General features: G+C 53.8%; 1 protein-coding gene across 2 annotated transcripts in view; it reads right to left on the bottom strand.

The window, feature by feature from the left end:
• Positions 1-23,168, bottom strand: part of LOC118886965 (SAP30 binding protein) — a 36,474-nt gene that overhangs the window by 5,209 nt on the left and 8,097 nt on the right. For both annotated transcript variants that reach the window (XM_036837405.1, XM_036837404.1), the window contains exons 4-6: positions 11,054-11,096; positions 2,673-2,761; positions 440-531 (exon numbers count right to left, since the gene is read on the bottom strand). In XM_036837405.1, the coding sequence (XP_036693300.1) occupies positions 440-531; positions 2,673-2,761; positions 11,054-11,096 (224 nt within the window). The remainder of the gene's footprint in view (positions 1-439; positions 532-2,672; positions 2,762-11,053; positions 11,097-23,168) is intronic.

Genomic DNA, 23,168 nt, shown 5'->3' with positions numbered 1-23,168 from the left:
TCACTTGCTTGAGCACTGGACGGAGTAAGACCCAGACACAGTTCTATTTCTCAGACCTCTCACCTGCGCACAGAATCAACCACTTCCTAGAGGTGGAAGGACTTGGGGTGATCATCTGGTCCAATCCCCTCATCGAACAGCAGCGGACACTGAGGCCTTGAGAGGTCACATGCTTTAGGAGCAGAGTGGGAATGAGAACCCAGCCAGGCGCCCCCGCCCAGCCCAGGTCTCTCGGCTTCCACTCTGCTTTACGTGTTCAATCTGGCTCTTCAACGGTAAACGGTAAGCCTTGGCGAGGGTAATGCAGTCTGGGTGATGGCCCTTTTGGGCTCAGGTGTGATCTGAGCTGGGCCTCTCCCTGACACCTCCATGGTGGCATCCCCGTCCCCAGTCCAACATCAACCACCCAACTGACCCTGCAGGCTCATGGGAAACTCACCTGGGATTCCGAAATTCCTTCTTCCTTTGGATAATGTAGTTCATATCCATTCCTTCCTTTATCTTCCGCTCATAAAGCTTCTGGATCTTGTCCTGTGGAAGAGAAACAGAACTAAGAGAAACAGACTATGACAGAACCTCACCGCCTCATGATCCCAGTCTGTGGTCACACATGCTGTGTGGACATGAGGACCCAGGAGAGCCACAGAGCCACGTGAAGCCCTGCTCCGGCCATACGGTCTTCCACCACCCAGCCTGTGACCAGCACCAAGCACAGATAAGATAGACGGAGACCAGCCTGCTTTTGCTTTGCTCTCTTCTGACCCCCTTTGGGTGGTTAGTAGAGGGAAGAATAAGAAGGTCAAGGCAGAGAAGCCGCAGAGAAGACAGTGAACAAATCCCCACTTGGTTAATCAGTTCCTGAATCACTTGAAGAGGTGTTTCAGGCTTTAGTGTTGACGGGCAGGGGCTGAAGGCTGGTTTTGAATTTTAACATGGGAATAAGTCCTCAGCAGGAGATCTAGGAAGGCAGGAGTAGAGGTGTCACAAGCCTCCCCAGTGTCCTTTGAGGGGCGGCTCACAGATGGCCAGTCCCCACCACTTTATCAAGAGGCACCGTCAGGGGTCAAGAGGTCATTTTTCATCCAAACTCCCCTCCATGCCCCTGCCCTGGCTCAATGGAAAACAGAAGAACCACCTGGCAGGGATCTGGGCCAATGCCACAAGTGTCCCCAGGCCCACAGAGATGAAGTCCACAACAGATGGCATCAGGGCTGTCTGGCGCATGAAGAGGCCCCAGGAACCCGAGTCTCAGGGCAGAGCCACCTCTGAGGAGGAGCAGTCTTACCCAGGAAGGCTGGCGCTGGCCCAGGTAAGGGTCACTCGGCCGCCTCCCCCACTAGCGGCAGCTAAACACAGACTGTCCAGAGGAAAACATTTGGGGCACTCTTCACCTGCAAGAGGAGGTGGGCAGGCTGGGAGGGCCTGAGCGAGGCCCTTTGGGCACATCAGGAGAGATGACCCACTCCCTCTGTCGGAAGCCAAGAATGGCTGGAGGAAGCACTGAATTGCAGAGAGAAGTTCGTGACACATTTACCAGGGAAGAGAGAAGCTGGGTGCGACACGCCTCCACGTTATCTCTTTAAGGGTGACGAAGGGCAGCCTATCCAGAAGGCTCGGCAGATGGAGGAAGATCTGTATTTTACAGAAGACTTTTCTGTGTCTCCTGGGCCATCAGACGGGTCCTCCCGTTTCAGGTGAACTAAAACGTTTGCTCAAGTGTCATGGTTTCTACCACTAGGAGGATCGAAGAAGGAGAAATACTCTGATCTTGAAGGCTGGGCCACCTGTCTCCGCCTGGTGGACTGCTGGAGAGTTCTTACAGGCTGTGGACTGTTGCCTGGCGCAGGGGTGACTCGATGCTGGGCGGGTGGTAGGTGGTGGTGGTGGGGGACGACCTCAGCAAAGGCAGGAGACTTGCGGGAGGAGAAGAGACCGTGAGCCGCATCCCCAGCCCCAGGTCCCTTTAGTCATCCGTCCGCCAGCGTGCTGTGGGGGCTTGGGGTGTGGCCAGAGGCAGCAGTAGAACCTACAGGATCAAAGGTAGAGCAGGTGGACCGGGCACCAATCTGGGGGCAGCCGTGCATGTCTGCCCTACTGTCACAAAGTCTCCTTCACAGCGGAACGTGCAGAGGGACAGGGAGAAACAACCACCGAGGCTGACCAGGAGGTGTAATCTCGGCTGTCCCCTGAGGTCCTGCTCCCAAGGGAGTGACCGCACTCACTGTTCCATCTCCTCAGGTCAGGTCTGCACCAGGTTTCGTCAGACAAGGAGCCAGTGAGCTGGCATTTCAGGAAAACGAGGACTGAAGTTTATGCGTATCCGTGCTTGTGCTTTTGCACTTCTATTTGTTTATTTTACATTCTGACAATCCCTCAGTTTCTTAGCAAAGTTCCCTCCGAGATGGTCCCATTGGCTCAGGGTTGCCCAGAAGAGGCATGTTGTTTTCTCTGGTTAGGACATCACTGAGGGCAGCTAGGGGCCCCAGCTGAAGCAGCAGAGGGTGGCATTGGGTACAGAGCAAACTCCTGAGAGCAGCCTAAGGGAGGTCACCAGGACTGCAGGTTCCTTCCCACTCGGGCCGTCCAGAAGCCTCTTAAAGTCAGACTGAGCCAGACACCTGTCCCAGGCCTCCTAGGCTACACGGGCCTCAGCAGCCGAGCGCTGTGCTTACCTGTAAGTGATTTGAGCATCTGCCGGGCGGCTCCGGCGGGATCTTGATTTCATCAGGTGACATGTTCCGGACTCTTTCAGAAAAGGAGGCTGTGGAAAGAACAGAGAAGAATTCTGTGGGTGGGTGGGAGGCTTAGGGTGGGGGACAGACATGGACAATAATCCCCCCCCCCAAAAAAGGCCGATAACACACTTTCGAGGAGGGATACACGCTACGAAATAGTAAAACAGGGTGTCTGGAGTAGCACTCCGAGAGGGTGCCTGTGAGTTGAGATCAAATGACCAGAAGGAGCCGGCACGTGCCAACCCAGGGGAAGAGAAGGTCAGGCGGAGGGCACGAGCATAAAGATGGCGTGTGGCCACGTCACAGCAGCTCACCCACGAAAGGCTATGTCCTGGGGCGCGCTGGTGGATGTTTAACACCCAGCTGGGAGGCGGGGAGGGGCACAGCCACGACCTGCAGCATCTGCCCGTTTCTGTGGTGTAAATTCTCCCCATGGCTAATGTCAAGCTACCAATGTGAAGTCGTTGAACTTGAGGCTGGGAAGAGATGTGCACATCGCTGGCTCATAACGTGACCAGCTCCAGCCCCCCAGGGGCTCTGCCCCTGAAACACCCTCCCAGAATCCCGGAAACTCAGAGTTGCTTGGTGCCATCCTTCTCACCTCAGGCTCTCCTACCCAGGCTACAGGAGCAGCTCAGGGTTCCCTAGGCTTCGGGACTCAAAGCACTCAATACTGCCTTGTGCATAAATGACATTTACAAAGGACCTGTTGGTTATTAGCTTAGGGCCCTTTAATGTTTTTTTAAATTAATTAATTAATTTATTTTTGGCTGCGTTGGGTCTTCATTGCTGTGTGCGGGCTTTCTCTAGTTGTGGCGAGCAGGGGCTACTCTTTGTTGCGGTGCGCGGGCTTCTCATTGCGGTGGCTTCTCTTGTTGCGGAGCACGGGCTCTAGGCACACGGGCTCAGTAGTTGTGGCTCGCGGGCTCTAGAGCGCAGGCTCAGTAGTTGTGGCTCACGGGCTTAGCTGCTCCGCGGCATGTGGGATCTTCCCGGACCAGGGCTCAAACCCGTGTCTGCTGCACTGGCAGGTGGATTCTTAACCACTGCGCCACCTGAGCAGTCCACGGCCCTTTACTAGTAAACCAATCAACCCGCTCTTGGTCCACTTCGTTCTTGGGAACAAAAGGTCTGATTGTGAAGTGAAGAACCACAACTCCCAGGGGGCAATTCCCTTGGAGATCTGCCCCTGCCCACCCAAGCTCCTCTCTCTCTCCACTCCCCTCCACGCTGCCTCTGCCCACCCAAGCTGCTCTCTCTCTCCACTCCCCTCCACGCTGCCTCTGCCCACCCAAGCTGCTCTCTCTCTCCACTCCCCTCCATGCTGCCTCTGCCCACCCAAGCTTCTCTCTCTCTCCACTCCCCTCCATGCTGCCCCTGCCCACCCAAGCTTCTCTCTCTCTCCACTCCCCTCCATGCTGCCCCTGCCCACCCAAGCTTCTCTCTCTCTCCACTCCCCTCCACGCTGCCTCTGCCCACCCAAGCTGCTCTCTCTCTCCACTCCCCTCCACGCTGCCTCTGCCCACCCAAGCTGCTCTCTCTCTCCACTCCCCTCCACGCTGCCTCTGCCCACCCAAGCTTCTCTCTCTCTCCACTCCCCTCCATGCTGCCTCTGCCCACCCAAGCTTCTCTCTCTCTCCACTCCCCTCCATGCTGCCCCTGCCCACCCAAGCTTCTCTCTCTCTCTCCACTCCCCTCCACGCTGCCTCTGCCCACCCAAGCTGCTCTCTCTCTCCACTCCCCTCCACGCTGCCTCTGCCCACCCAAGCTTCTCTCTCTCTCCACTCCCCTCCATGCTGCCTCTGCCCACCCAAGCTTCTCTCTCTCTCCACTCCCCTCCATGCTGCCCCTGCCCACCCAAGCTTCTCTCTCTCTCTCCACTCCCCTCCACGCTGCCTCTGCCCACCCAAGCTTCTCTCTCTCTCCACTCCCCTCCATGCTGCCCCTGCCCACCCAAGCTTCTCTCTCTCTCCACTCCCCTCCACGCTGCCTCTGCCCACCCAAGCTGCTCTCTCTCTCCACTCCCCTCCACGCTGCCTCTGCCCACCCAAGCTGCTCTCTCTCTCCACTCCCCTCCATGCTGCCTCTGCCCACCCAAGCTTCTCTCTCTCTCCACTCCCCTCCATGCTGCCCCTGCCCACCCAAGCTTCTCTCTCTCTCCACTCCCCTCCATGCTGCCCCTGCCCACCCAAGCTTCTCTCTCTCTCCACTCCCCTCCACGCTGCCTCTGCCCACCCAAGCTGCTCTCTCTCTCCACTCCCCTCCACGCTGCCTCTGCCCACCCAAGCTGCTCTCTCTCTCCACTCCCCTCCACGCTGCCTCTGCCCACCCAAGCTTCTCTCTCTCTCCACTCCCCTCCATGCTGCCTCTGCCCACCCAAGCTTCTCTCTCTCTCCACTCCCCTCCACGCTGCCCCTGCCCACCCAAGCTTCTCTCTCTCTCTCCACTCCCCTCCACGCTGCCTCTGCCCACCCAAGCTTCTCTCTCTCTCCACTCCCCTCCATGCTGCCCCTGCCCACCCAAGCTTCTCTCTCTCTCTCCACTCCCCTCCACGCTGCCTCTGCCCACCCAAGCTTCTCTCTCTCTCCACTCCCCTCCATGCTGCCCCTGCCCACCCAAGCTCCTCTCTCTCTCCACTCCCCTCCACGCTGCCTCTGCCCACCCAAGCTTCTCTCTCTCTCCACTCCCCTCCACGCTGCCTCTGCCCACCCAAGCTGCTCTCTCTCTCCACTCCCCTCCACGCTGCCTCTGCCCACCCAAGCTGCTCTCTCTCTCCACTCCCCTCCATGCTGCCCCTGCCCACCCAAGCTCCTCTCTCTCTCCACTCCCCTCCATGCTGCCCCTGCCCACCCAAGCTGCTCTCTCTCTCCACTCCCCTCCACGCTGCCTCTGCCCACCCAAGCTTCTCTCTCTCTCCACTCCCCTCCATGCTGCCCCTGCCCACCCAAGCTCCTCTCTCTCTCCACTCCCCTCCATGCTGCCCCTGCCCACCCAAGCTTCTCTCTCTCTCCACTCCCCTCCACGCTGCCTCTGCCCACCCAAGCTTCTCTCTCTCTCCACTCCCCTCCATGCTGCCCCTGCCCACCCAAGCTTCTCTCTCTCTCCACTCCCCTCCATGCTGCCCCTGCCCACCCAAGCTCCTCTCTCTCTCCACTCCCCTCCATGCTGCCCCTGCCCACCCAAGCTCCTCTCTCTCTCCACTCCCCTCCATGCTGCCCCTGCCCACCCAAGCTCCTCTCTCTCTCCACTCCCCTCCATGCTGCCTCTGCCCACCCAAGCTTCTCTCTCTCTCCACTCCCCTCCATGCTGCCCCTGCCCACCCAAACTTCTCTCTCTCTCCACTCCCCTCCATGCTGCCCCTGCCCACCCAAGCTCCTCTCTCTCCACTCCCCTCCATGCTGCCCCTGCCCACCCAAGCTTCTCTCTCTCTCCACTCCCCTCCACGCTGCCCCTGCCTACCCAAGCTTCTCTCTCTCTCCACTCCCCTCCACGCTGCCTCTGCCCACCCAAGCTTCTCTCTCTCTCCACTCCCCTCCATGCTGCCCCTGCCCACCCAAGCTCCTCTCTCTCTCCACTCCCCTCCATGCTGCCTCTGCCCACCCAAGCTTCTCTCTCTCTCTCTCCACTCCCCTCCATGCTGCCTCTGCCCACCCAAGCTTCTCTCTCTCTCCACTCCCCTCCACGCTGCCTCTGCCCACCCAAGCTGCTCTCTCTCTCCACTCCCCTCCACGCTGCCCCTGCCCACCCAAGCTTCTCTCTCTCTCCACTCCCCTCCATGCTGCCCCTGCCCACCCAAGCTCCTCTCTCTCTCCACTCCCCTCCATGCTGCCTCTGCCCACCCAAGCTTCTCTCTCTCTCTCTCCACTCCCCTCCATGCTGCCTCTGCCCACCCAAGCTTCTCTCTCTCTCCACTCCCCTCCATGCTGCCTCTGCCCACCCAAGCTGCTCTCTCTCTCCACTCCCCTCCACGCTGCCTCTGGCCACCCTGGCGACTGCAGAGTTGTGCTCTGGATCACTCAGACAATGCGCTGTTTGTTGTAAGATTCTGTATGTGCTTTTAAAACGTCCTCTCATGAAAAGGACTATACAGTGAGCAAACAGCAGGCGGAGCGGGGTGGGGCAGGATGAAGGCAAAGAATGCACAAGCCAGCACCAATGACATCCGGCAAGTACTTACTGGGTACCCGCCGTGTGCCTGGCCCCAGGCGACACTTTTTAGCCCCAAGTGGCTGCCTGGACTGCCTGGGGATGGCCTAGCGAGCCTTCTCCTTCTCTCCCAAGGCTGGGTTAATATTTTCTTAGCACATAAAGTGCTTTGATTTCTGCTTCGAGCTTCACTAGTCTCAGCTGCTGCCAAAGGAGCCTGCACACACTGTAAACACTGAGGCTGGGGCCCAAGCCCAGGCACAGTCTCCTACCCTGGATACACGTGCCGATTCTCACTGTCGGTGGATTCTCACTGGACGTGCCCCAGGAACAGAGCACTAGATCTGCCATTTTGGGTGAAGGAAGAGGACAGAGACTGGGTGACATATCCTGCTGTGGACTGAGACACCAGTGCAGCCCGGGAGCGGTTTTCACCACAGAACCATGTGCTTCTCTTTGCCCAGCACCCTCCTTCTGTCTCCTGTCTCCTGAAGCAAGGGACACCCAGATCTGGCAGGAGTTCAATCTCATCCTGACTTCCTCCTTCCTCCCAGCTCTGGGAGAGGCAGGAGGTGTAAGCCTGAGGCTCAAGCAGGCTGCAGAGGCCGGCTGAGAGTGGAATCAGCTGGGGTGTGCTGGTTCTCGCATTTCGTAAGCATCAGCAACAAAAGCAAGGAGGGCCGGGGCAGGCTTTGGGCGCACAGCAAAGAGGGTCAAGGCTTCCCTGGGGTGGAGAGTGTATGCGTGCATGTGACAGAGAGACAAAGAGTGCCCTCTGGCATTTGCCAGGAAAGCCTTTTGGAAAAACAGGGTGTGGCACTGTTGCCATTAGCAACCCAGCCACACTTGGGCTCAAACGGCATACAGTGTGACAGGGAGAGGGAGAGCCCCTCCTGAGCTCCTGGGCTTGGAACTGGGCTAGGAATGAGAAAATTCCTCGGGAGTAGCTGGCAAATGAAGGGATACATTCAGGAAACTCGATAAAAGTTTACCTCACAGATTTCAGGAGCAATCTTTCTGTGATTCTGTCTTTCCTAAGTCTCAAAATGAATCGAAAGCAGAAGACATCAGACCCACATATATGGCTATTGAGCAGCCAGCCTCAAACCATTTTCCCTGGAAACGCATCGAGATGCGTATCCAGGCACATGGGGGCAGCTCATGTCTGTGGCTGCTCCAGGTCTGCTTGGGGTGCTCTGGGCAGGCGGCCATACTCAGGATCGGAGAAGCCTGCCGTCAGCAGGCTTCACCCCAGGTGCGCGCCCAAGTCCCAAACCAGTGCTGGTATTCATAGTTGCCAGGTATGAATCTGCGCAGGAGCAGCTAGTCAGCTGGGCTTCTGTAATGGCAGGAGTGAAGGGATGCCTGGCAGGTATTGTGGGGCTGGAAGCAGGAGGCAGTGGAGTGTCTCTGGCTCACTAGAGACCCAACTGGCTTACCACCCAGGGCCACTGTTCCAGGCCCACCCACGGGGCACCGGTGGGGCAACTGGAGGGGACGGCAGGACACCCACGCTTAGCTCTGTCAGGCAGCTACAGTGCTGGGGAGCCCTGGGCCAGCTTCTCTGCTTTCCTTTGCTCCATTAAACCTGGGGCTGTCTATACATATGAAAACGCTGCCCACACCAGCAGAGCAACCCAAGTCCTACATCCAGAGGCATGAATAAAAGGAGCTGAGGGGCCTCCCTGGTGGTGCAGTGGTTGGGAGTCCGCCTGCCAATGCAGGGGACACGGGTTCGAGCCCTGGTCCGGGAAGATCCCACATGCCGCGGAGCAGCCAAGCCCGTGTGCCACAACTACTGAGCCCGTGTGCCACAACTACTGAAGCCCGCACACCTAGAACCCGTGCTCCGCAACAAGAGAAGCCACCGCAATGAGAAGCCCGTGCGCAGCAACGAAGACCCAACGCAGCCAAAAATAAATAAATGAATAAAATTTAAAAAAAAGAAAAAAAAGGAGCTGAGTTCAGGCAGAGGTGCTGACAACCACGGTCCCATGAGCAGAAGCCACTCTGTACAGGTCAACTACTACCTCCTCAGTGAGAAATGGGAAGAGGAATCCAAACTATGAGAGTTAAAGCTCCACCTGTGTTCTCTGTGGGTGACTGGATTCAAGAAATTGCGGTGTAACTCCTACAATGAGATAATATTAGCAATAAAAAAAAGAAACTATGGATATTCTCAAGAACGTGCATGGGTCTCAAAAACACTATGGGAAGTGTAAGAAACTAGACCAAAAAACAAGCAAACAAACAAAAAAGCAACAGAAAATCCCCCAACAAACTGTGATTCCATTTGTATCAATGGTTCTCAACCAGGGGCATTTCTGCCCCCCAAGGCAACATCTGGCAGTGTCTGGAAACATTTTTCGTTGTCATATCTGGCAGGACGAGGGGGTTGCGATTGGCACCTAGTGGGCAGAGACCAGGGATGCTGCTAAAACACTGTAGAGTGCACAGGCCAGGCCCCCACTGCAGAGAATTATCCAGCCCGAAATGTCAATCGTGCCGAGGCCAACAAATCCTGATTTATAAGAAATCCTAAAAAAGACAAAACTACAGTGAAGAAAGTAGATCACTGCTTGCCTGAGGCTGAGGGAGGAAATGTCTGCAAGGGGAGGGGTACGGGGGAACACTTTGGAGTCATGGAAATGTTCTACGTCACGACTGTGGTGGGAGTTAACACTAAAAGCTGGCGAATCTTACTCTATGTAAGTTACACCTCAACAAAGCTATTTTCAAAAAGTGACAAGGAGAGCAAAAGTGAAAGCCGGTTGTGGAAGAAGTCGGGGCTGAGATGGCTGGTGCCCACACACACTGCACCGCTCGCCAAGCGCTGCCAGCAGGAGTGGAGGGCGCTGCCTTGTTGGGCTCCTGGGCAGGCGCCTCGGACCCCACGCCCCACCCCCAGCGTCTCGGTGTGAACAGCAGGGACCGGAGGTGAGAGGAGGCCGAGGCTCCAGGCCATCCCCCACTCGGGGAAGGCCACGGGCAGCCCGGTGAGGCTGTGCTCTGTTCTCTCTGCCCGTGAAGCCCACTGGGCCACCCCTACAGCGCCATTTTCCAAGAGCAAACTCTAAGGTTTTAAGAAAATTTGGGTTTTTATAGGGTGGGAAAGACTCATACCCCACTCATCAGAAAACTTGGGTTAAAGGCAGGATCCCACTGGGCATCTGGGCTGCTCAGTGCGGTCACGCTGCTACCCAATCCTTCCTCAGAAGACAAATATAATGAACAATTTTCAGTTCTTTCAGTCCGGAAAACCAGAATGGGTCCCTATCTCCCATCACCGGTGAAGGGATCCTATCCAGAGAAAGGTCAGGTTGGAGGGGGTGCAGGAAGCAGCATTTCCAGGCTGAGTCCGGGGCTTCCCAGGGCAGAGTAAGTACGTCTCAAAGGCTCCGTCTGGAAGCAGAGGAGCGGGCTCTGCAGGCCGCCTGAGAAGCAGGGCCACCGGGAGCAGGAACCCGCTTTGTGAAGACCAGTGGAGCAGGCGGAGAGAGACAGAGAGAGACGGGCACAGTCGCCACAGAGAGGGAGGGCAGGTCCCCCCACCATGAGGTTGGGCCAGGCCTTGGGAGAGCCCTTACAAAGTCCGTGGCCAAACTGAAGGAGCTGAGAGGCTTCCTAAAAGGATTAAGAGGCTGAGGTTAACACGGAACTGGGATGACACGTGTGTCACTTTCCAGAAATGTAACCGCCCTGGCCAGTCACACAAAGGGCCCCAGACCCCAGGGCTGTCAGGCATGTTCCCTCCTGGGGACAGAGTAGGGCGCCAGCAGAGGCCACATGTTTGCTCCTTGAGCCCGTGAATATGCCAGCGGAGGGGGCTGCGGGGGTACAAGGCCGGAGGACGGGCGCAGGGCACAAGGGGAACGAGCTCCCAGCTGAAGGGGGCCCTGAATCCCTCTTGACAACACTGGCAAATGACCAAAGCCCAGTGAAACGCACCATGAATCTGATTGTCAAAGAAGAATTTTTCCCTGGGTGTCTTATCCAGACGTCTTAGAAAATGCCAAAGGCCCTGTGAGAGTCTGAAGACGCAGGCTTGCGGCAGAACAGTTGCCTTGGCCGAAGCAGAGAGAAGCCGCCTGCGTGGCTGGAAGCCAGTTGGCTCTGGGTGAGGCTCGGAGACCTGCCCCCGAGGCTCGCCCCCACCACCCCCGGATACTCACCAACTAATTCCTGGGGATCTCGCTTTTCTACTTCTGGGTTATCCTGCAAGAGAAAAACAGAAACACAAGGAGTAAGCCCGGGCCTCCTGGCCCACAGTCACTCTCCTCACTGACACCACTCAGGATTTTTAAGGAAGGAGAAAAGGTGAAAGCACCGTAAAGAGCCCCGAGAGTGAGCGGATACTCTGGGGGATCCTGGGAACCCTGAACCTCCGAATACCCCTCCTTCCTTCATCGGAGCAGCTGGGACGCTCCAGGCACCTGCCTGTCTCTCCTCCACGGCCCCCGGCAGTGACCAGTACCCCTAACGATGAGGAAAGCGAACACCAGCCATGGACAGCTGCCCACCTGGACCCTGCTCGCTGCTCTCCCAGGGCCCGGCCAGCCGCCCCAGAACACCAGCGCCTCCAGCTGGTGCCCAGGAAGCAAGAGGGGGCTACTTTACAACACGAGAATCGCAAGACCAAAGCGCAAAAGACTGTCTGCTCCCAAGAGATTTTTCTTACTCTCAGTTTCAGCAAAAAAAGAGAGGCTTTATCACAAGGGGGTAGCTCAGGGAACCGGGGGGCGGGCAGGCAGCGGGCCTTCAACAAGTCACGGCACTGGCCCCAGGAAGGCCCGGCTTGGAGGCAGCCTCGCTCTGGCTCTCGCCGGCCCACCTGTCAGCTCGCCTTACGTTGGCTCACAGTCTCGCCAAAGAAAAGCTTTCTCTGACCCTTCCTGCAAACCCCCGTCCCCAGCACCCACTCCCACACGTCCTTCAGTTCTGGCGGCGTGCAGAGCCCTAGGAGCAGAGGTTTCTCATCAGACTGCTCTGGACTTGCTCTGGATTTCACTGCTCAGAGCAAATGCTTCATCTAAACCAAATCAGCCCGGAGGAGGCACCGTCCCAGCCGTGGTCACACACCCGGGCACCTTGGGGAGGAAGGCCTTTCCTTGCTTCTGCTGCCCCAAATGCACAACGGCAGGAACGTACCTGCTTTCCCCATTTCTGGGGAAACCGAGCCCCTCAAACACAGTTAGGTCAGGGGTCTCAAGTGCCATAACACGGTAATGATCACAGTGGCAGAAGCTGTGCTCATGAGATTGTTGGATCTCACGCCCCCTCCCTCTGGTTGGTGAGGGAGGACATAAGACAGTAACAACTCTGGACCCGATGGGCACATGGAAACGGCCGTGGAGCTCTGCGCACTCCGCTGACACTAAGCAATGTTACACCGAGGTGACGTCTCAGAAGGGAAGGGGCAGGAAGACCACCCCCCCGCCCCCGGGCTCCACGCCAAGACCAGAGCAGCAGTTCTTAGCCCCCTTCTCCAAAAAGTTCCTCCTGGTTCTGGGACAGGCCAAAACCCCCTCATTCTTCGGCACACTGCAGCTATTCCTTCGACCTGGACGGGCATAACGCCCAGGCCAGGCTGCTTAGCAACCGTCTCCTCCAGCCACCCGCCCCCTGCCGATCAGGTGGGCGAAGTGGAGGCGCACCCGAGGGCTGCCGTGCCAAATTCAGGCTGCTTATCCACCAGCTGCTCTCCAGAGAGAGCCGGTCTCCACGGGTCCCACAACAATCCCTTCGGAGCTGTGACTCCGGAGGAACCAATGTTAAAGAGCATGGCAGTAACAAAACGTTGGACTGTAAAAGGTCCTTAAATTTTCCCTCTAGGGGACAGCTTTCTGGGTGCTAATTGTGGGAAAGCATCAGGTGGGTACATCCTTCCTCCCCTCCCAGGCCATTTGGCTGGTCGTACAGGACTGACCCGTTAACTCTTCAAAGGCCCCCTAGAGCTCTTTCCCAAAGCACTGCCCCAGCCCCTTTTGTGGCCAAAATGCAGAGAAGCGAGGAAAGAGGCAAGATATCCACGTGGGAATTCAGCCGCATCTGCTCCAGAGGCACAGGAAGTTAGTCGCCAAACAGGCAGCTTCTCTTCAAAGGGGAAAGTACTTGTTCACACCAGGGGCTCCTCGGTGAGATTAAAGGCTGTGAGGCTCCCTGGGGCTCTCCTGTGCCCCAGCGAAGGGAGGGGGAGGGGTGGGGAGAGGTGGGGATTCCTGCATATCACAAGGTCCTGGCCTGGCTTAGCTGAGGTCTGTTTAGTCACGTCTCTGGGAGAAAAAGAAATGATAGGGCAAAATCACAAACAGGAAGTTTTTTCCACTTCTTTCAGTCTTTCCTTTTTTGGCTTGGCTCCTCATTTCCCCCCAAGTTTATCTTTTTACACATGCCACAAAACAAAAAAAAAATTAACTGGGTAGTTGGTTTCAATCTGCCAACTAGTCTAGTCTCTGGTTTTCTGCCCTCACAGGGTGCGCGCGCGCGCGCGCGCACACACACACACACACACACACACACAGACACACAGACATACACACACAGACACACACAGACAGAAGGGGCGGGTAGTGCCCAGAGAGCACCCGAAGTCCCCTGGAGCTATGGCCTCTTATTCAATCCCAAACCCAGCACCCCCAGGAAGAAGTCCCACCCCACCTTCCCAGCAGTGGAATCCAGCTCCACACTATCCCCAAGCAAAGTATCAACCAATGGACCATGGACCCAACCGCAAGCAAGAGAAGATTCTCCTGCCTTGAGAGACTCCTGAAAGCCAAACGTACAAATGAGTCTCCACAGACTGGAAGCCATATCATTCTGCACAAAGGTCTCCTGGAAAGACTTTGGAATCTGTCGTTGTTCAGATCCCCCATTCGTGTCACATGTACCCGTGTGACTCCTAAGGCCCTGGAGAATCAAACAGTGGGACTCTGTGACTCCTGGTGGCCACACCTTGTTACGCTTTAGAATGGAATTCCCCTGCCCTCTGACGTGAACAAGCTGGTTGTGGGCCTGCTGAGCTCCTGGGCATGTGGTGTGGTACCAAGGTGCCCCCAAAGAAGAAAGCCGACGACGCGGTGCTTCCGGATCCTAAAGCAGCCTAACCGCCCCCGCCCCCGGCCCCTGCCCTGAGCCCGAGAAGAAGGGCTTGGCTCTGCCCCACAACAAAGGGCCTGAGCCGCAGCATCACAGGCTCTTGAAATGGAGTTGGGTGCAGGACTTCAAGTGATGCTGAAGAAAGCCCAGCAAGGGAGGAGAGTCGGGGTGTCCAGTGAGACCACTGAAGACAGGGGTCCAGTACCCCAAAGATGCTTTTTAGAACCATTTATGCTCAACTGTCCATTGAGGCAAGTTTCATCCAATGAAAGCAGCCTTGCGGGGAGGAGAGGGGGGTCCACATTCAAGACAAAGACCCAGAGAGACAGTCGTGCCTCGGATACCAGGAATTCAGCACAAAAATGAACAACGCACCCATGATAGTTATCTCGGAAGCCAGCCATGGTGTCAGAAAACACAACGGATGAAGTATTTAAAAGGACAGAGCTAAGGAGATAGAAGGAAGGTTCACACCATTAAACTGCCAGTACTTCAAGAAACTGGTTTTACAAAACCTGCTATAGAGAGAGTCTCAGTATGTCCTTAAAGAGGCAGAAAGGGAGCAGCAAAGCGGATACAAGTGAAAAGCAACAAGAACCCCCACTGTTCCTTTTCTTCCCCCAAAGCGGTGTGAAGGCACAAAGGACACCTGCCCTGACTTGTGTGAATCCACCCTCCCTGGCCTCCAGGTGGATATTCAGTTCTTCAAAGAAATGAACTCAGCCTGGAGATCTATTTACCAGACAGTTGGATGTCTGCGTCAGCCGGGAGGCATGAAGCCCACAGCCCAGAGACCTGGCCAGACCTGGACATGACAGCACACGCCCCTCAGACACAGCAGGCTGAGTGCTTTTCTTGCCTAGGAGAGCATCTCACATAGCAGTTTCTAGGAGAAAATACCAGGTAAACCATTGCTGCTCTCTAGTTCAAGTCCAATTAAGACACAAGGAAAAACAAAGCAAAACAAAATCCACATCTTCCTAAGAAGCCTAGTGAGAAGACTGGAAAGGGAGGGGAGGAAAGAGAGCTCTGAGGCCTCTTCTTCAGACTGTCTGCACCCCTCCAACCTCCCTGAGCTTCACTTCAGTCCCGCCAACTGGGGCGCGAGTGGCTGCTGCGGGCTGGGGGTCGTCCCTGGAGGACTGTGGTCTGAACCCAACACTGCTGACTTCTTAATCAACTGTGCCTGAGATGTGGAAGAACCTAACGGCCACGGCAGGGGCCTTGTCCTCAGGAATTACAGAATCTGAAATGTGGTTCCCCCTGCAGAGAATATAAAAGTCCAGCCACCGGCAAAACTATGACTGGAGCAGAGGAAGGAAGGGAAAACAATATGGCTCCACGAAGCGGGACAAGCTGCCATGTGAGCTGGGAGGATTTACTCAGCAGAGGAGGAGCAGCTTCTGGTGGGGAGAATGGAGGTTTATTTACAGCCAACAATGCTTCATCAACCCTTCCCGGAACCAACCCACCAAGTGCACTCAAAGGTCCGGCGTCCAACTTGAGACAGAGCAACGGAGCTTCCGGCAGCTGGATTCTGCCGGACCTCAACGTCGCCTTTTCTCCCCAGTTCTGGGAGCATTAGGCACAGAGATAGCACTCCGAACAGAGGGCAAAGGGTAGCCTCTCCCCGCTCCATGGGAAAGAATGCTACAGACATGTTTTCTGTTGGATGACGTAATCCTGCACCTTAAAAGTAGGGGGCAGTTGGGGAGGCAGATTAGCAAAACAAAGCCTCCCAAATCTTCTGTCCTCTCAGATCTGGGGCTGCCCCAGGAATTATAACGCCCTAATGACATCTCACTTCAGGAGCAGGGTACCCACTTAAAAATGAACCCTCACTGTGGCCTGAGGCCCCGGGGGCTCCCTGCCGGCCACTTCAGCACCCTCCCCCCACCCGGATCCTGGCAAAGCTGCTCCCTGGATCACCCCCTCCCCACTCCAGCCTAGTAAGCCCCATTCAGACTTCAGACCTTGGTTCAAGGAAGCTTTCCTCCACCACACCCGCATCTGGCCAACGAGACGACATGTGCCCTATTCTGTGCTCTAACTGTATTATTTACCACTGCGTTCCCAGCACCTGCAATAGTCAGTGCCCTGCCCACAACAGGTGCTCAAACACTGACAGACAGACAGACACACACACACACACTTTCTCCCTCTCTCTCTCCTTTCTAATCAGTTAACTGTCCAGTGGCCAGTTTTTCTTCAGTCCAGTTTAGGGTTTCAAAGCCACCATCACCTGCAGTGCATTAACCCACAGACTCCAAACCTGTTCAAGTCCACAGTTAATTTCAATGTGTGGACTCGATATAAGAAAGGGAGGCCAGCGGAGGAGCTAAATAAAGGGGCTAGAGCTGCAATAAAGGTTGATATGGGACAAGCAGGAAGGTGTGTGCGTGGAGGCACCAATGCTGAATTAAAAAAAAACCTTAAATCTACCTTGTTGCTCCTAATCTTGACAAAAAAAGAATTATCGTATAGTTCATTTATTTATTCCACAAATAACTTACCAAGCATTTATTATGTACCAGGCAATGGGCCAAACACTGGGCATGTGGAATGAACAAAATTCAGTCTAGGGGAATAATTTTAGGTATCACGCTAAGCACGTCAGTGAAAGATCTCATTTAATTCTCACGACAGGCTCATGAAGTTGTGGGCAGACAACCCCGCTGCTTCAGAAGCCACTGGTGCGCCTAGGAAGCCCTCCTGAAAGCCTCAAGCTGACGGTCAAACGAGGTTTTCTGAGGCACATGTGAGTCACTTCAGGTTGCCAAGAAAGCAGCAATTCTGGAACTTTTGTTGAGATACCTCCAAGCTCCAGAATAAAATTACTGTCGTTTGACAGACACGGGTGGGGGCGTGGATCGAGAGTGGCAGTAACCCAAGACTTAGTGGAAGTCACTGAACCCAGTGCCGTGTGGGGGACAGCCCACCCGTGGCACAAATGCCTGGCGTGGGTTGTTCAACCCACACACCCAGGAGAGCCCTGGAGAAAGCCCATCACCAGCACATTTCCTTCCGTTGTATCCTGTTGGGTCAGGATTGGGCCACTGCCATGGCAGGCTGCCTGCCTGGGGATGGAAACACTCAACTTATCACAAAAATGGGCGGAAGTTGGTGGGGCCACTTTGGATGCAATGGACTCGCCTTCACTCCCAGCTCATTGCCGGGAAGGCTCAGCTCCCCAAGCAGAGAGGTTTCTACAGGAAAAGCATTAAACAGGCATCTGCCAAGACAAACTAAGCCAGCTCTAGAGCTGGCCTTGTAGACTGAAGCAAAGGCGGGGAAGGGGAGAGGAACGGTCTCTCTCTGAAAATCCTGTCTCCAGTGATGCCCACAGGGCTCAGCATGGCGCTGATGCTCTGTCACGTGGAACCAACCAGAATTCATGTGAAGGCAAAGCTCTGGCTGGAGCCACTTCTGAAGGGGAGACTTTATTATCTGACTATTGCAAGCGTAACCACAGATGTGATTCAAGACCCCTGAAGACCCTGAGTTTCTTGAAAGCTGTAGAAGATGCTCAGAGAGGGCCATTCCATTTCTCTCTCTCCTGCCCAGTGTGTCAGGTGGGCTGTGCCTGGGCAGAGAGGTTACCTCACGTCAAGGACTTGAGTCAAGTCCTCAGTGGTGAGGCCAGGTTGCACTTTCTTCTTAAGGGTTCTCCACAAAAACAGTGTCTCTATGCTTTGAGTTGGAGAGCTTGGAGCCAGACAAGCACAAAGAAGACAGCTTTGTGAGGCTGAGGGCAGCAAAGTGAAGTTTTTGAGACACACCTCGACAGCGCCACCAAATTACGAAAGCATTATCTTGCCTGGGAGGTCAACTGCCAAGCTGCAATGTTAGATTAACATCGGGGCAAAAAGCAGTGAGATGCCAGAAAGCCAGGAGTGTGGACATGCACACTGGTCCTCACGTACGTACTGGTAGGAAGAGGATTAACTGTCTACAGGGCCAGAGGGAACGCCAGAATCTTTAAGGCACTGCTTAGGGAAAATTTAGTTTTCAACTGTATCTCAATGTTAAGAATACAAACGAGTAAAATCCTGTCAAATCCAGAAATCGCACAGTAGCATCTCAAGGGACCTGGATTGAAACACAGAACAAAGGTGAGAAGTGCTGGATCCCTAAAGACAGGCAGCTTGCCTTCTGCATCATAAATTTCAAAAAGATAAATCATCACTGGGGAAGGCCCCAGCCACACCTTGGTTAGTAATCCGTGGCATGTAGTCCCATAGGGAACAAAGTCTGTCAGGGCTTGCACGGCTGATGGGCAGGCGGACCGGGCACGCAGCGGCTCCTTCTTGGACGGAGAACCGCACAGGGGCGGGGTGGGGCTTCTGGGGCTTCAGCTGACTGGGAGCGAGTGCAGTCACGAAGGCCCTGATGGCAGCTGCGGTGCAGCCAAGAGTAGGGGTTAGAGGGAGAATAATGGTCCTTCTTCCTTTTGCAGGAGATCACAACTTCCAGCAATCACAACATTTCTCCCAGCGGTGTTCAGCTACAGATATAGCCAGGCCTTCTTCGGAATGTGGCAAGACAAAGGACCTACCTTGGGTTTCTTTCAATCTGGACAAGACAGCTACTTCCACAGCCTGCCCTGTCTCTGTCTTTCTGTCTGCTGCTCAGACCAGATCACCACCCAGACAGACTTGTAGACCCCAGCCTGGATATTTTATGTCACTCACTCTGCAAGGGCAACCCCCGCCTTGCTAAAGACCAGGCCTAAAGAAGGCCATGTGGCTATTCACTGCGGTGAGAGCAAGGAAATGCCAATGTTAAATAGGCCTGGGCATTTTCAACAGTTCAAAGGCCTAATTACAATAGCCAGAAGTTAAGAATGGATGGCTCATCTGTTGCATATTGGCTGAGTGCAGCTTTTTCCATAAATTTTGCACACGCATATGCACTAAATTGAGTGGCTGTCTAGCAGTGACAGGCGAGAAGATGTTCCACTGAATGTTCAGTTGTTCCCAGGGGCTTTCTGGGCTGTTGCCAGGATTCTGTAGCCTGTAATCTGGTTGGTTATCTCTTTGTAAATGTACATATAACTCAATCACAATAAATATATAGTATTTTTAAAATTCGAAAAAAAAAAAAAAAAAGAGTGGATGGCTCACAAGCCAGCAATGGTCAAGGGCCATTTCCTTCTCTGGTCCTAGGTGAGTCATGCTGTCATTTTTTTTTTTTCTAATAAGCACTCAAAGGATCATGGGGTATGGGGGGTGCAGAACATGGGGGCCAGATAGGAAAATAAAACCAAGATGGAGGGACCAAGAATATATTCTCCCTCTCACACTCTAAACAGAACTCAGTAAAAGCTAACATACATTATTCAAGTCTCATAATAACCCCATGAAGCAGACTTTATTATTTCCATTTTACAGACGAGCAAACTGAAGCAAAATACAATGAAGCAGTTTCTTGCCCAATAAATGGCAATGTTGGAACTCAAGCTCCAGCCTGACTCCAAAGCCTAGAAATACCACTTCCCAACTTCTCACCTCCTCCCTTGAGACCAGGAGGCTGTGAATAGTCACAGTTTCTTCGAAGCCCTAGGTTCAACCACTGGGGAAGCCAACATCGAAGACCAAGAAGGTAAAATTCCTCTCCAGGAATGACTCCATAGCAGATCACAGGCGAAACAGGTGTTAAACCCTTGACTTAAGGGGAAGACGGCCAGATCTATTACCTTTTAACTGTAACGATCAGGGGAAAGGGCTCAAGAATCCGTGGTGCCCCAGTGAGTAATGTCTGAGTTGACTTGAACGGAAGTCAAGGTCCTGAGGACTTAATCATATACACAGTGGGTGCTGCCACCCCTGTCCTTAGCCTAGAGATTTCCTGGGGGCTTACAGAAAAAATGCTACCAAAACCCGAATCCTACTAAGCCAGCCTCCCTTACTGGGTGAACAATCCTGCAGACTTCCAATGAGAACTCAAATTTTAAAGAATGAGTTCTTTCTTTTGACTTGTGTAAATAGCATGGCACATTTCCTGTCCATCAGGGAATCTCATTGGAAAGAAACTGCCTACGTAACACTTTATTCGATAACAATTACAAAACTATATTCACATTTTGCTACTATAATGTGCCATTTTTGGATTTTATTTTAGCTAGCTGAATATATGAGAAGAACGAAGGGAAGTGATGTGAAGAAGTGTGTTGCTCCTGACTGGTATTACTACTAGAACAAAAGCTGGTGAATCTCAATCTTTTCTGCATCAGTCCCCATTTGGAGGTATTTAGAAAATTACAAAAAAAAAATCTTTCCTACAGCAGTTTTATTGAGATATAACCCACCACTTAATTCTCAAGTGTTATTTTTTCATTTGTGTCATGCTATTATATAATTACCCAGACTATAGCAACAGTGAAGATGTTTGTAATACAAATGAGAACAAAACTGGATACAAAATATATATGCTATTACACAGGCAAACCTACACAGATGGAAGCATGAAAATGGCTGCACTGTCAGGCCCATGGAATTAGGTGGTTTTTTTTCTTTTCTTAAATATTCAATCTTGCTTCTCTAATAGTCTGACAATAAAATATGCACAATATAAAAACAACAAAACCCTGACAAGATAACCACTAGAAAAAGTGCTATATGACCCTTTCCATGTCAAAGACCTCTAAGAAAAAGTCCAAGTTTAAGCTCTTACAAGATAACCTTTGCTGTCCCATCCTGAAAAATAATTCTCAACAGAACATTCCTCAAGTGAGGGTTCCCCAGAAGCTCGCCAAGCAACGGCACACGACGACCCATCCCCACTGGCTGGAAAGGGCCTTGGTTCCTCTGCCGCACCCCACCACCTGCCCTCTGAAGGAGCCTTCAGGATGACTAGAACCCATGCTGCTTGTCTGTGAAAAGCTTAGCATCTCCTTTTCCGATTCCAGAGTCCTGGAGGTACAGCAAACACACCCAAAGCCCAAAGAGGAAAACATTTTGCTCTGCACGGGTCCTGCGGAAGCTGGCAGCCTCTCCGCTCAGGCGGTCAGTAGGAGAACGGCTGGCAAGCTCCTGAAGGTTCTTCCCGGAGTCAGTTGTCAGCAACAGGCTCCTGTTGTGGGAACAAGCTCCTCGGGCTGTTTTCCGTCTCCAGATCTTTGATTCTGACATTTTAAAAGATCAATAATAGTGCTGGGTCGGGGAGGGGGTGGGGTGGGGTGGGGAAGGGCTCGAGAGGAGAGGAAGTCTGGGAATTACCGAGTCAGTTCCTCCCGAGGCAAATCCTTCATCTAAACTCTGAGTCAATTAACAACACATGGCGATGAAGACGCTCGACCTTGAGGGAATTCAGGTGTGTATGTGCAGACACCGAAGGCAGAGGCCCGTTCAACGCGCTGAGCCAGGCCTCCAGGGGAGGCTGCGCGAGGACTTCACCGAGCCCCACCGCTCTGGGACTCTAAGACCATCTACCAGCGCAGTTCCCAAGCTGTCCATCAAGGCCCCCCAGGTCCCCCCCAAAGGTGCCCATGATATTTAAAAATTTCAAGGGAAACAGCATTACTTGACATCTGTCAGATACCACACTAATTTATGTATTATTTTTTTCAAGTGGCTACTAAATTGTGAGGACACGGGTGCTGACTGCAGGGAGAAAATTACTTAATAAACAGAACCGTCAGGTTATTTCTTTCGGCCTAGGAGTTCTGTGAAAGACTCCTGTGATACCAAGGGTGCCGTGAACTGAGAAACTGTGGCAACTTCTGACCTCCAGGGTGAGGGCGTAGAATCAGACTGTGTTTGGGTGAGAAGGCTGAGTACTGCTCACAGCTGCATCTTAGGCTGAGAAAAACTTGCTCCTACACGTTCTCTCCTATCACTGCCACAATCACCTGGAACAGTGGGTATCACAGCCCTGACTTCAGCCGAGCTGAGCACAGTTTAAGTTATGTGCCTGTTGGCCACAGCTGGAGGGCAGCCGAGCCAGTGCTCAACCCAGGTCTTCTGACTCCAAACCCACTAGACCGGCTCTGAGTTGTGAACTCCACATTTCTGCACTACTTTTGGGGTCGAAGGATTTTTTAAATGTTTTCCTTGAGCTGGGGTTGTACACGCCTTTTAAAAAATGCTGGCACAATTTCCCCCCCCCCCACCCGATGTCACCTCTTTGACCCAGAGACACTATTTTATTTTGACAGATGTTTGCTCCTTGGACCGAGAGGATTCTTTCCCTGGGTCAAAGCCTGGACCACAGCGCCTCAGGGGGCCGGCCATCCCGCCCCGCACCGGGAAGCCGGGCCTCCCAGTTAGCTTGGCAATGGGCTGCTCCAGCTTGCCCGTGCCAGCGCATCAGTGCCCGTGTTTGTTTGCAAAGGAAGAATATGTCAGGGACAGGGAGTGAGTGGAAATACCTTTATCCATGGGAACCGTGGGAGTGGGGAAAAAAATAAGGGGAAAAGTTCCAGGGCAACTGAGGTAAAACAAGGACAAAGGAGAGTCGTGAAAAGGGAAGCTCACAGGCCAAGGGCAAACAGATGGAGGAAACACTTGAGCCTTCGGGCCCCTGTCCCTGTGGTAAGGAGCTGGACAGACGACTGCCACTCCTCGTCTGACTTTTTCTAGGGCAGCAGTGCCACCTTCTGCTGAGTAACTGCAACATCCGAGTCGGCCTGCTCACTGAAGAGATGAGACCAGGAAACTGAAGTTCGAGAACGAGATATGATGGAACAGAAATGCTGAAGCATTGTTTCCGTGGGACACTCTGCCACCTCCTCCAGCTCCTTTTCTCTAGTTTAGGGCAAACTCAGCAACCCCAGGGCCCGATCCCTGCCACCCCGGGCTGATGGATCACGGCCAAAGGCTCCCTATGCGGGGGTGGGGGGGTCTGGAGTTCTCATCTCTTCCTCAAATTCCCAAATATGGGACTTTGCACTCATAGGTAACCCCAAACATCAGAGTGATAAAAATAAGGGCAATTTCCAGTCTTTGTACTCTACATGTGTACTTCCTAAAGTCAACAGATGATACAGTTGGAGAATACTCAACTCTGCTTATCCACAATGCCAAGTCCTTTCCCAAGAAACACCTTGGGGGTTCTAGTCCGACCCCACCCTCACATTTCTTTTAGGACATTCGTTCCTGAAAAGGCCAGAAACAGAGAGTTCACCACCTCCTGTGGCACCTCGACTCACTTCTGGCCAGAGACGAATGGCAGCTCTTCGTTATGCGAAGGCAA

The sequence above is a fragment of the Balaenoptera musculus genome, chromosome 20 (assembly GCF_009873245.2).
Source record: "Balaenoptera musculus isolate JJ_BM4_2016_0621 chromosome 20, mBalMus1.pri.v3, whole genome shotgun sequence".
In the NCBI taxonomy this organism is placed as follows: Eukaryota; Metazoa; Chordata; class Mammalia; order Artiodactyla; family Balaenopteridae; genus Balaenoptera; species Balaenoptera musculus.
Note: the sequence above shows the minus strand (reverse complement) of the source record. Positions and strands in the feature narration are given on the sequence as shown.